This window comes from Pecten maximus, chromosome 15, assembly GCF_902652985.1.
Source record: "Pecten maximus chromosome 15, xPecMax1.1, whole genome shotgun sequence".
NCBI classification, from domain to species: domain Eukaryota; kingdom Metazoa; phylum Mollusca; class Bivalvia; order Pectinida; family Pectinidae; genus Pecten; species Pecten maximus.
The window spans coordinates 26370935-26383992 of NC_047029.1; the positions used below are offsets into that span (position 1 = coordinate 26370935).

At 35.0% G+C, this 13058-nt stretch overlaps 1 protein-coding gene across 1 annotated transcript in view; it reads right to left on the minus strand.

Annotated features, from left to right (window-relative positions):
• The window catches only part of LOC117343345 (secretin receptor-like), a gene marked incomplete in the record, with an annotated part of 57721 nt that overhangs the window by 15790 nt on the left and 28873 nt on the right, over positions 1-13058 (minus strand). Inside the window, 5 exon segments of the mRNA XM_033905686.1 lie at positions 1023-1179; positions 2678-2849; positions 3471-3565; positions 4553-4689; positions 9372-9482. Of these exon segments, the coding sequence (XP_033761577.1) occupies positions 1023-1179; positions 2678-2849; positions 3471-3565; positions 4553-4689; positions 9372-9482 (672 nt within the window).

Below are 13058 nucleotides of genomic sequence, written 5' to 3' on the forward strand. Positions count from 1 at the left end.
AACTGATTTTAAACAATAACGTGAACTGTATTGACATATCTCCTAAAAAGCGACTCGGGAAAATGTTGTGGCTAAATACAGTTGCTATCTGTTTTCACCTTGAAATGCAAATGGCGGTAATGAATGATATCTCACAAATATGATAAGAAGGGAGGCTGAAGAATTTCAGGTAAGAGATGGAAATTGAAAACAAAATCAACAAAAATCCGAGATGAATCATTTCTGTTTAAAACATCCTTCTTACTTTTATCAGATGTCGTAATAGGATCCAGTGGGAGCATTTTTGTTTATGCCATATTTGGTAATGATATTCAAATTAGTTGACTTATTGTGTGCTATGTACACTTGTCAGAAAAACGGCATGGTTATTTTTCAAATTTTATTATTTGGGTATTCGCTGCTGCATCTTACATGTACTACAATCTGACTGTACATAAGAAGCTTTAAGCATATGCCCTTATACATTACAAGACTAGTTCTGTGGAAATTTGTGGATGTATGTTCTTTTGTAGAATTTAAAATTACTTTTCCTATACAGATAACTATTGAATCATCCTGTTTAAACAAATATGGTTTCGTTTATATTTTAACACCTTTATAGTTTCTTTATAGACTAGTCACTCTCTTTAACTGCTGGTGTTTCACCAGCAAGGACAGGGTTGTCACATGACCAAAATAATGTTCTCGTTCTAACATGACATATTTGACTCTCAAACGACAGATGCCAGGAAATAAGATAACATGACAGGTCATATCGTAAACCCCTTTTTAAAAAAACGTATTTTGCCAGGACATAAGCAGCAGCGTGTCCCTACAGGATACTCGTTCACCCATTCTCATGTCCAATCGGGGTATCTAACTCTGACGGCCATCGTAAAATGTGAGTACAATAACTGTTTCTTCACTCAACCACCTTCTGATCAATAACTCCGAAAGTGTTGGTAGCTATACATTTTTACCTGTTATACATGTCAGAAGGTATTTCGTTTATTCGAAGATGGATTACAATGCAGTATACTAACCCCAGCCGAGGATGACGTAGTATTTGATGCTACTCCGCTCAGAGAAGACGGATACCAAGATGAGAGTGTGTAGATGTATGCCTTCCACAAAGATCCACATGTAGCTGGCGGACAGGACGTAGTAGAAGATAGAGAACAGTAATTTACACTCCCAGTGCTGAATATAAAAATAAGGCAGACATGTAGGATTACAATGGGCATAGGTAATGGTTAATTTCTTTCGGAAATTCCATACCTAGATGTAAATGTAAACTTCATTAATTTACAACAAAAGCGAAACAAGTATTTTATTTTAGGTTATCTTTCCTTTTCCTCTTAAACGCTAATGTCGTGTGTCTACGTACCATTTCCCGCATTAAAGCCATATTGTATCAAATGTTCCCCCCTCAAAGTATCAATGTTGCCATGCTTTCACCTACTCTTAACTCCTTTAAGATATATACATCTTTTCTTTCTAAACCACAGTTTTGCCATGTCGTTAGTTACGCAATGTTATCCTGGGATTTCAAGACAACCGAGTGCTCAAGAAATGTAACAGTGTATACATTTTCGTTGCCAACTATTATATTCGTTTATGTTTATCAACGTTAGTATGCTTCATAATGAAACAACATGAAACTCCTATTTCATAAGCAATTTTATATCTACTTATGTTTAAAGGTTCATGTAAATAGCCATTCCAGTGATATTAACAAGCCTATAAATGACTACTCTGGTGAGGGGACTGAAGTAATTTAATTAATTGTTAGTATATATCATGGCTAACCATGGGTCTTGTTGTTGACATTTAATCTGTTAATCTGCTTTTTACAATTAATAAAACATGCCCGTATTAGATACTATTAAGACATCTATAATGCATTTATTATGCTATTTACACGAATCCTAAGTATCATCATTACATCCACTGTGGGCAATAATGACATGTTATTTGTATCATCCTGCCAAATATCAAAGGGAAAGCAATATAAGCCACAACATACCGCTGTATTTAATTGTAATGATGAAAGACATAATCCTGGGGTAAGAGAATATGGCCGGATACTGAGCCAGCTACATGTTTATGGACCATGATCAGTTACAAAAACAACGGGTACAGTATGATACTGAAATAATAACGAAACCATAATTTTAACTCAAAATTAATCAAACGAAGGCAAACTATTAATAAACAAATTAATAAAAAATAATAATTATAAAAAAAACCTGTATATATATATATCATCTGCTGAAATATAACATATGCAAGTCGTCGTTAACGGTTTTTCTTTAAATAAAGTATACATACAGATATTTGACCCTCAGTTCTGGTAATCGACCGATGTTCTATTGCACTAGGCAGATGTTCTATTCTATATTCTTCGGTCTCGTGCAATAGAACATCGGTCATTAACCAATACCGATGGTCAAATATTCTTGACTATTGCAAAGAAACCTATGGTATATTTGTGTTGTTACATATAGTCACTAAAACACACTTAGAATCACTTAAATCTCGACTTCCCTGTAGACCTAGAAGTCGCCATGAGTGTCATCTGGCAGTATTGTCATCTGAGTGACTTAGACGCTTGAAAGGGTAGGCTAAATTCCATCCAAAGTACTATGATTATTAAACCGGGGTGAAAGGGTAAACATAAAACAAGCATTTAACTTACCGTTCCTTCTGATATAAACAGCACTGTATCTTCATACGGAATTTGTTCGACATCTTTTTGCAAACCAAGGCCCTGAACTAGAAGTGTTTCTTTCAGAATAGAAACTGTGGCACGCAGGATGAACGATACAAACAGGTTCACGTGGACCGTGTTCCGGGGACAATGTAATTTACTGTGAAAATGAAAACATGGATAAGTAAAGCTTGCTGAAGTTTATTAAAATTTCCTTTATTCCTCCAAATTGTGTAAGTAATTCTGTTTTCCGCTAATCTATAAGGAGATAACCAATCGCTGTTTAAGTAATTCTGTTTTCCGCTAATCTATAAGGAGATAACCAATCGCTGTTTAAGTAATTCTGTTTTCCGCTAATCTATAAGGAGATAACCAATCGCTGTTTAAGTAATTCTGTTTTCCGCTAATCTATAAGGAGATAACCAATCGCTGTTTAAGTAATTCTGTTTTCCGCTAATCTATAAGGAGATAACCAATCGCTGTTTAAGTAATTCTGTTTTCCGCTAATCCATAAGGAGATAACCAATCGCTAAAAATACGAGCGGGCATAGATATAGACTTTTCCCAAAATTTCCACAATAACGAACCTTTTCTTCTAAACGTTCAAAAAAACCTTGAACATTATAACCGATATAAAATATAATTATGTTCACGCAGAAATGATTGGGTATTTCCGCCAATCTATATTTTGGCGTGTGTTGTAATGCGTATTAACACTATGGGAATGTGTGAACTGGACAAGTTGACATGTATGAAATATTTTCCCCATCATGCAACTCACCGGAAGTAAATCATGACAAAGACAGCGATAGAGAGAGACAGGAGGGAGATCCCGTACCCGATGTTGTACATCAGCCGTATGTTCTTCAAGTGAATCTGTGAACAAATAGAACCATGAAACAATAAATTAATATTGGCGATGATGTCATAGCTGGCTATAGCTCTAATCAAGTGACGTTAAGTTTCACATTCGAACGGTCAGTATGATACAAACTAGTTATTTATATCACATGTAGATACATTTGTTTGTTTGTTTGTTTATCATACCGTGGACAGCCAGTGTCATTTTGAGGAGGAGTCTCCTTGTAGTAGTTGGTGATTACCTCACTGGGAAGGACCGTCTCATACTTTCCAGAACAATAAGAGTAAAGTGTCCTGCCCAAGGACATGACCACGACAGCACAGACTGGTCCATTTCTCAGATTCCCGACAGGGTTAGGGAGCGTTGAGCCCCCTTTTAAGCATATAACATTGACATCTCTCAAAGTACTATTACTTACCACGGAAATGCGGAATTGTTTATGCTATTAATTGATTCAACCGAACTACTACCTGACAATAACGACCGTTTAAAACATGATTCTGGAAATACATGCACACCTGTCTGTCATTATGACTTAATGGACCAGGGAATATCGATCTTTATAGGACTTTAATATACAGGTATACATAAACATGAAATGGTTTGATAAAGGGATCCAAAATACATAACGTCAAAAGACAGGTACGCAGACCAACGATACGTTACTCGTATATACAAGTACACAAACACACCGAGTGTGTGATGAATTGACCCGAAATCCGTAACCTTTATATTTTTATCTTCAACTTGTTTATTTACCTTAAAAGGAAAACCTAAATTGTATTTGATAAAATAATTGCTTATCACCATCTTTAGTTGTGTAAATGTTCTGTCGTCCTAAAATAGCATGTTTATTTCCGTTCCTTTCCAAACAAAAATCTAAACTGCTTGATTTATGAGAATTAAAGATGGAGGTTAATTAGTTGCTTGTGATAAAACTACGATATGTGATAAAGCTTCTAACACGTGATCACTGACACGTGACATTCTGAAATAAATACCTGGATAAGTTCGGGAACAGATTCAGTTGGAGTAAGCATTTCCTGGTCAAAGCAGGTAGTGTAGTTCGTCCATGTCTGATTAATAACGGGATGAACAAACCAACGACCGTCTGGTAGGCAGTGCTTTGTGGCAACATCTGAGCAGGAATAAATGATTAATGTCAATCATTTTATACTTCGATTGTGCATTCGATATAACTGCTGGATGATTAAAATCAAACTGAGATCTGCTAGAATATGAAATATACAAACCATCGTAAATATAGTATTCATATGTCGCTAAGAATATAAAGGATATTGAATAGTTTCCCGTTTAATATAACATATATTTCACGAGTATGACAGAATCTCGATATCTTCACAAATACGAAGCACGAGTGAAAAATATCAATATATTCTGTCACACAAGCGAAATATCAAACGGGAAACCAATCATTTTTTATTTTCATTTTTATGATATAAGCAAATTGAAAACATCGAAAAATTAATAGCGTCAAAAAGTGCGGGAATCAGTAACATAATTCATGACGTCGTCTCTTTGTGACGTTACTCTACCTCAACATGACGACGCATTTTTAAAAGGACTGATCAGCACAATTTGAGCGTTTTCTGCTGTTATAGGATAATCCGTGCAAGAAAAGCTAACATCAATTGAGTATTTTGTCGAAAACTAGTCCGAATATTTCAGAAATACAGCAAAACAACCCTTTTATCTCTCCAATGGGGTGAATACAAAGGTTCGATCTGATTGGTCAAAAACAAAAACCTATATTTTCACTGCAAAATCTTATAATTTCAGTGCAATAAGTTTTATCAATTTGGTAAAATTCTATATTTAACTAGTAAAAATGCAATTAAGTGTAATATACCATGGAGTAATTTTATTGGCTTTAGCTATGCTAGTCAGAAATCGAACGTGACGCTATAATATGGACAATGACGTGACTTAATGCATCGTGAATGGCGGAACAAAATGTCTGTCTCAATTTTATAAAGTCATATTTTTTTCTTTTAAACCCGGAAAGGTTCGCAAAAATAAAAAACGTCTAAGACCCGTTTGATAAAATCTTAAAATATTAACTGATCCCCAATATACAGCAATGTTAAATTTTGTTCTTTGTTTACAAAATGTTTGATTCTACACTAACGAGTATAAAATTAGTTATACCCTATCGCAGTAGTAACAAGATATCGAAATTGTTTATTGAATATATAATCTGATCGTAATAAGATATCTTTTGTGATGATTAAATATCATATTTCAGTTATACGTTATATTTCATTACTAAATCATATCTTATATATTTTCATAAGATATTTTATCAACTTTATCATATATCATATTTGAACAATCTATGTTAACTTATGAAGTATCGGATCGTAAAAGCTCTCTGAGTAAATGTCAATTTGGCATTTATTACAACTGTGGCTAATGTCAAGTCCCCTTCATAACAATACAGTAACACCCACATCATATGAACAGCCATAGATAAACAAATAAACTCAAATACCTTCCTAGCTACCAACACTTCACTAGCGAACATCAAACAGTGTTATAAATTGATTAATATTAGTGATAAATGAGCACCATATGTTTTCCTTCCTGATACCTATTAAAGATAGAGGGTTATGCAAGTGTCGTGCTCACCTGTTGCATTGTACGCTTTAAAGACGCACGAGGAAACACCGAACAAGCACGTGCTTATGTTGACGAAATCTTGATCGGACAAGTGTTTGTCTTTGATGTGTCGGACTTTGTTAACAATATCAATATTTACTTTATATTGTTTATGATCGAAAAGTCACAGACATTGCCGAACAATATGGCATGCTTAGCATTATTTCAGAATACACATTTACGTCTTATAGATTACAGAAGATACATTTTGGGGGGAAAGACATATTTTGATTTTGTTTTATGTACAATCTTCTTCCAAATTACCACTATAAACAAATAAGGATTTTCGAAATCAGTTTGACGAGAAAGAAAATTTCGCTTATGAACTTGTGTAACTGAATAAATGACGACTTTCAACCCCAAAAACAGGACTGACGCTGTCTATTCAGTCACAAAGTCTTTGAAAGTTCCTTAACCGGTAAATTGAAAATTAAAGCTTGTAACAAGAAACTGAAATAAAAAAACAAAACCCAAATACTGCACCAAGAATAGAACAGATATCACTGGATTGACGTTATAAGAACATTTTAACTTGTTGTTTCTAAAATGTTGGTCATTGATTCAGCCGTTCTAATGTACCGGTAAATGGTTGTCTTATTCGAGAGAATATAGATAAAGGCTCTGCGAGATCATGATATCAGCAGCAAATGTTCTCAATAGAATCAATCGTATTCCATATCATTGTTTCGTTGTAACCTCTCTGGGATACCATATAGGCTACAACGTAACCTTGAGTTGGACTGGATTTTTATGGCGGGTTTCGTCGATGGAAAATATGACGCTTACCCTACCTGGATCATATTCCCCTTTAACTTTTAAATGAACTTGACCGGAAGATTTAATCATATTGCCTTCTTAGCAGATTCCCTATTTTTCAACGTAATGGTCACTCAAACTAATACCTTTTTCACTCAAACTACTACCTCTCACACTCTACTAATACCTCTTACACTCAAACTAATACCTCTCACACTCAAACTAATACCTCTTACGCTTAAACTAATATCTCTCACACTCAAACTAATACCTCTTTCACTCAAACTAATACTTCTTACACTCAAAATAATACCTCTCACACTCAAACTAATACCTCTCATACTAAAACTAATACCTCTCATACCCAAACTAATACATCTTACACTCAAACTAATACCTCTCACACTCAAACTAATACCTCTTTCACTCAAACTAATACCTCTTACACTCAAACTAATACATCTTACACTCAAACTAATACATCTTTCACTCAAACTAATACCTCTCACACTCAAACTAATACCTCTCACACTCAAACTAATACCTCTCACACTCAAACTAATACCTCTTTCACTCAAACTAATACCTCTTTCACTCAAACTAATACCTCTTACACTCAAACTAATACCTCTTACACTCAAACTAATACATCTTACACTCAAACTAATACCTCTCACACTCAAACTAATACCTCTCACACTCAAACTAATACCTCTCACACTCAAACTAATACCTCTTTCACTCAAACTAATACCTCTTTCACTCAAACTAATACCTCTTACACTCAAACTAATACATCTTACACTCAAACTAATACATCTTTCACTCAAACTAATACTTCTCACACTCAAACTAATACCTCTCACACTCAAACTAATACCTCTCACACTCAAACTAATACCTCTCACACTCAAACTAATACATCTTACACTCAAACTAATACATGTATCACTCAAACTAATACCTCTTACACTCAAACTAATACCTCTTACACTCAAACTAATACCTCTCATACCCAAACTAATACCTCTTACACTCAAACGAAGACCTCTCACACGAAACGAAGACCGCGCACACGCAAACGTAAGACAGGGACACGCAAACTAATACCGGCACACGCAAACAAGCACCCGACACTCAAACGAATACCGCGCACACGCAAAGAAGACCTGCGCACACGCAAACGAAGACCGCTGACACGCAAACGAAGACCGCGCACACGCAAACTAAGACCGGGCACACGCAAACTAAACCGCACACCAAACAAGACCGCTTACACTCAAACTTAGACCTCTCACACTAAACTAATACCTCTCACACTCAAACGTATACCTTCACACTCAAATAAGACATCTGGACACCAAACGAAGACCTCTTTCACGCAAACGAAGACCTCTCACACGCAAACTGAATACCGCTCACACTCAAACTAATACCTCTTACACTCAAACTAATACCTCTCACACTCAAACGTATACCTCTCACACTCAAACTAATACCTCTCACACTCAAACTAATACCTCTCACACTCAAACTAATACCTCTTTCACTCAAACTAATACCTCTTTCACTCAAACTAATACCTCTTACGCTCAAACTAATACCTCTCACACTCAAACTAATACCTCTTTCACTCAAACTAATACCTCTTTCACTCAAACGTATACCTCTCACACTCAAACTAATACCTCTTACACTCAAACTAATACCTCTTTCACAAGTTTTCAGTTTGAGTCTAAAACTCTGTGAAATCTATGTTAAAAACATTTTTAATGTTTACAGATACACGTTTAACTTGTCTCTGTTTTCAATAGTAGCTAGTCCCATCTCCTTTCAGACCCTATGTCTTAACGCGCCTCCAAAAATAGAAGAGTTATAATATCGAAACCCTTGTATTCTATACTTTGTTCGTACATTGCTCCGGGCTTATCGATTTTGATATTTGTTTGCTTGTCAGTGTTTATCAGTGATAACAAGGATATTAGCTGTCAGCTCTCGTTAAAACTGATAATATATGTTAATTACAACTAACTACTATTGATGAAGGAGATGTTATTGGATATTATAGTCTCAAATTATTACGTTAATTCCTTATGAGGTTGTTGCTGCAGATTAAGAAGGATATACTACTTTCACTTTAATCTGATATTGTATATTAAAGCATCATCATTCTAGTTGATATCGTATCCAACTTCCATAATGGAGTTTTCTGAAGTTGAATGTGAAGCATGCACATTGGTCATTTATAAATATTCCTTTCACATACGTGTATATTCTTTTTTTATTGACAAGGTCGATTAAAACCAACTTTTAAACGTACACAACACCTGATTAGTACATAACTGATTAGATGAAGTTGGAATATTCCATATTACGTATACATACTGTTAACGTAAAATCCATGGAAATAGTCAGGACAAGGCATTCGGGCATAAGACCCAGGCTCCGTTTCCGGCCAGCACGCAATCCCGTCCCAGGTCCGGTTACAATACGTTCCTTTATGAAAAAGAAACATTCATCATTATTTGTAAGATATTTTCTGACAAATAGTCGCGGGGTATTTCCGCGGTCATTAAAAAACCCACAGAAATAAGTACCCAGCGAATATTTATACTATGGATTATGAATCTATAGCAAAAATACAGTACTCACACATGTATGGTTTAGAAGTGTTTGTTTACTGCAGAATGTTCGCAATGTTTTGTACAAAATTGAATACCATACAGCTAATTCCGACTAGCACATATGGGAGATATTAAGTTTAAACATGTAAACAGATAATTCTGTAATGCTACTAGTTATGTATAACACAGTACACAATGACGTTCAGAAACAATTAGAAATGTATAGTTACATGCACCAATAAGTGTATAAATGTATAGTTACATGCACCAATAAGTGTATAAATGTATAGTTACATGCACCAATAAGTGTATAAATGTATAGTTACATGCACCAATAAGTGTATAAATGTATAGTTACATGCACCAATAAGTGTATAAATGCAAACACGAGCTCTTCTGGTATAGCGATTGTCTTATAATTTATTTCTTCTTCGATATCTTGTCTTATAGAATGTATTATTTGATTTAAAAGTATTTTATTTTTTAAACACAATTGGGTTGGGCATACATTTTGCGATAGCGACATAGTATACTTTTGATGATTATAAAAAAAACAGCAAAGAAGAATGACAGGAAGAAGGACAGATCTATAGATGCTCACGCCAAACTAGGAGTCAGTGTACATAAACAGTACACTATAATTATGAACGTATGTGTGTACGGTTTCAATAACAAAGGACTAAGATAAATTACTCTAACTAACGTGACAATCGCACGGACGACTAAAACCTACAGCAGTCTTTTACGGGGTTTAGATTAAATTTGCCAAATCGATAAACTTCGTCTTTTAACAACTGTTTACAGAGAATCGTGTTGAGTCTTTAATGCACTTGGCGAGATATCAGCACAACGGAAGACGACAGTGTTGGCCGAAGCCATTTTTCCGACAGGCGACACAGATCCATAAAAAAACATATCCGGGAATATGCATTTTTTTTGTCGGCTACCGCGCAGTAATCGGTTCTAGATTACTCATACTCTTCGACCTATCTTATACGCCTCCTTATCATCACTGACAAGTACAAGAAGGTCCAACAAGCTGCATAACCTAGTTAAATTTATTGTCTTGCTGTATCTAAGTCTAAATTGTTTTGAAAGGAGCTTATACATTGCGTCTTGTTGACAATATTTTGTTTACCAGATGAAGATAGTAATAATATAAACATTATCAAAGTTATTATTTTTGGCAAAATGTCAATGTAGTCTATAGTTTGTTTCGAAATTTTACTAAAACAGACCACGGTTAGAATAAAAGTTTGAGTGATAGGAGGATACAATGACGTCATATAACAATGTCTCCATCATTTAACAATCCCTAGATTTCATTAATTTCGACAATAAACTGAAGCTGATAACCGGTCAATAATAAGATCTACTTTTCAGAGATTATCAAGAAATACTTCAATTTTGCCTGAAACGCGCATTTACATTGGCTTGAAAAATATGTAATCAGCCCATGATCTTATAAAATGACGTCGTCGTTTGTGACGTCACATTTAATTGCCTTAAACAAATATTTTTTTTAAACGAAAAAGTCCAATAATAAAAGTAGTTTTTTACAGGGATTCAGTACAATAGCTTGAATATTAGGATTATCTTGAATATATTTTAATAGGCCATATAAAACAATGTTTTGTTTTGTTTTGTGTGTTTTTTTTTCAAAACAGAATCAAGTAAATCCTTTTTCATGCATCCTATTAAATAATACAGATGTGACTTTCATATCGATCTACAGGAGGATGCTTCCTTATAATCACAATCTCAAAATGAGTGTACAAGTATGGATTTGGTAAAATATAGAGTACAAAATGATCACTGACTATGAAACTGTATAATACAGCTTCTGTGTCCTTCTAGCCCTTGTAAGTGATGTTAGGGACATCAAACGGCTGTTTCATCCTTCTAACACTTGTCAAAGATGATAGGGGCCAAAAGTGTGAAAATCTAGCTGCATTACACAAGGGTCTAAAGTAACAAGAGGGTACTTACAATCAGCCGTTAGATTACTTAATCACTACCGATTGTTTGGATATTGTACAATGTTAAAGGAATACGAAATAAATACAATTTGAACTGGTGCTACTATTTACAAAAATTTGAACGTGGCAAGTTGGTTACTATCAAACTCCATGGACACGACGTACACTAGCATGGCTTTTCACCCAGTAAGAAAAAATCATTATACGAAAAAATACATTTTAACACGAACAGATGAAGTAAGTGTCTCCAAAGACAGCGGATACAGTAATTGTCTTCTAGGGTAACTTATACAGTAAGTGTCTTCTTGGACAATATATACAGTAAATGACTTCTTCGATAATATATACAGTAAGTGTCTTCCAGGACAACATATACAGTAAGTGTCGTCTTGGACAACAGAAACAGTAAGTGTCGTCTTGGACAACAGATACAGTAAGTGTCGTCTTGAACAACAGATACAGTAAGTGTCGTCTTGGACAACAGATACAGTAAGTGTCGTCTTGGACATCAGATACAGTAAGTGTTTCCTAGGACAACATATACAGTAAGTGTCTCATATCACAACAGATACAGAAGATGTCTCCTAGGACAATATAAGCAGTAAATGTCTTCCAAGACAACAGATACAGTGAGTGTCTTGTTGGACAACAGATACATTAAATGTCTTCAAAGACAACATATACAGTAAGTGTCTCCTAGGACAACAGATAAAGTAAGTGTCGTCTTTGACAACAGAAACAGTAAGTGTCGTCTTGGACATCAGATACAGTAAGTGGCTTCTAGGACAACATATACAGTAAGTGTCGTCTTGGACAACAGATACAGTAAGTGTCGTCTTGGACAACATATACAGTGAGTGTCGTCTTGGACATCAGATACAGTAAGTGTGTCCTAGGACAACAGATAAAGTAAGTGTCGTCTTTGACAACAGAAACAGTAAGTGTCGTCTTGGACATCAGATACAGTAAGTGGCTTCTAGGACAACATATACAGTAAGTGTCTCATAGGACAACAGATACATTAAATGTTTTCCAAGACAACATATACAGTAAGTGTCGTCTTTGACAACAGATACAGTAAGTGTCGTCTTGGACAACAGATACAGTAAATGTCTTCAAAGACAACATATACAGTAAGTGTCTCCTAGGACAACATATACAGTAAGTGTCGTCTTGGACAACAGATACAGTAAGTGTCGTCTTGGACAACATATACAGTAAGTGTCTCCTAGGACAACATATACAGTGAGTGTCGTCTTGGACATCAGATACAGTAAGTGTCTTCTAGGACAATAGATACAGTAAATGTCTCCAAGGACAATATATTCACTAAATGCCTTCCAAGATAACATATACAGTGAAGTATTGTTTGACAACAGATACAGTAAGTGTCTTCTAGGACAATAGATACAGTAAATGTCTCCAAGGACAATATATTCACTAAATGTCTTCCAAGATAACATATACAG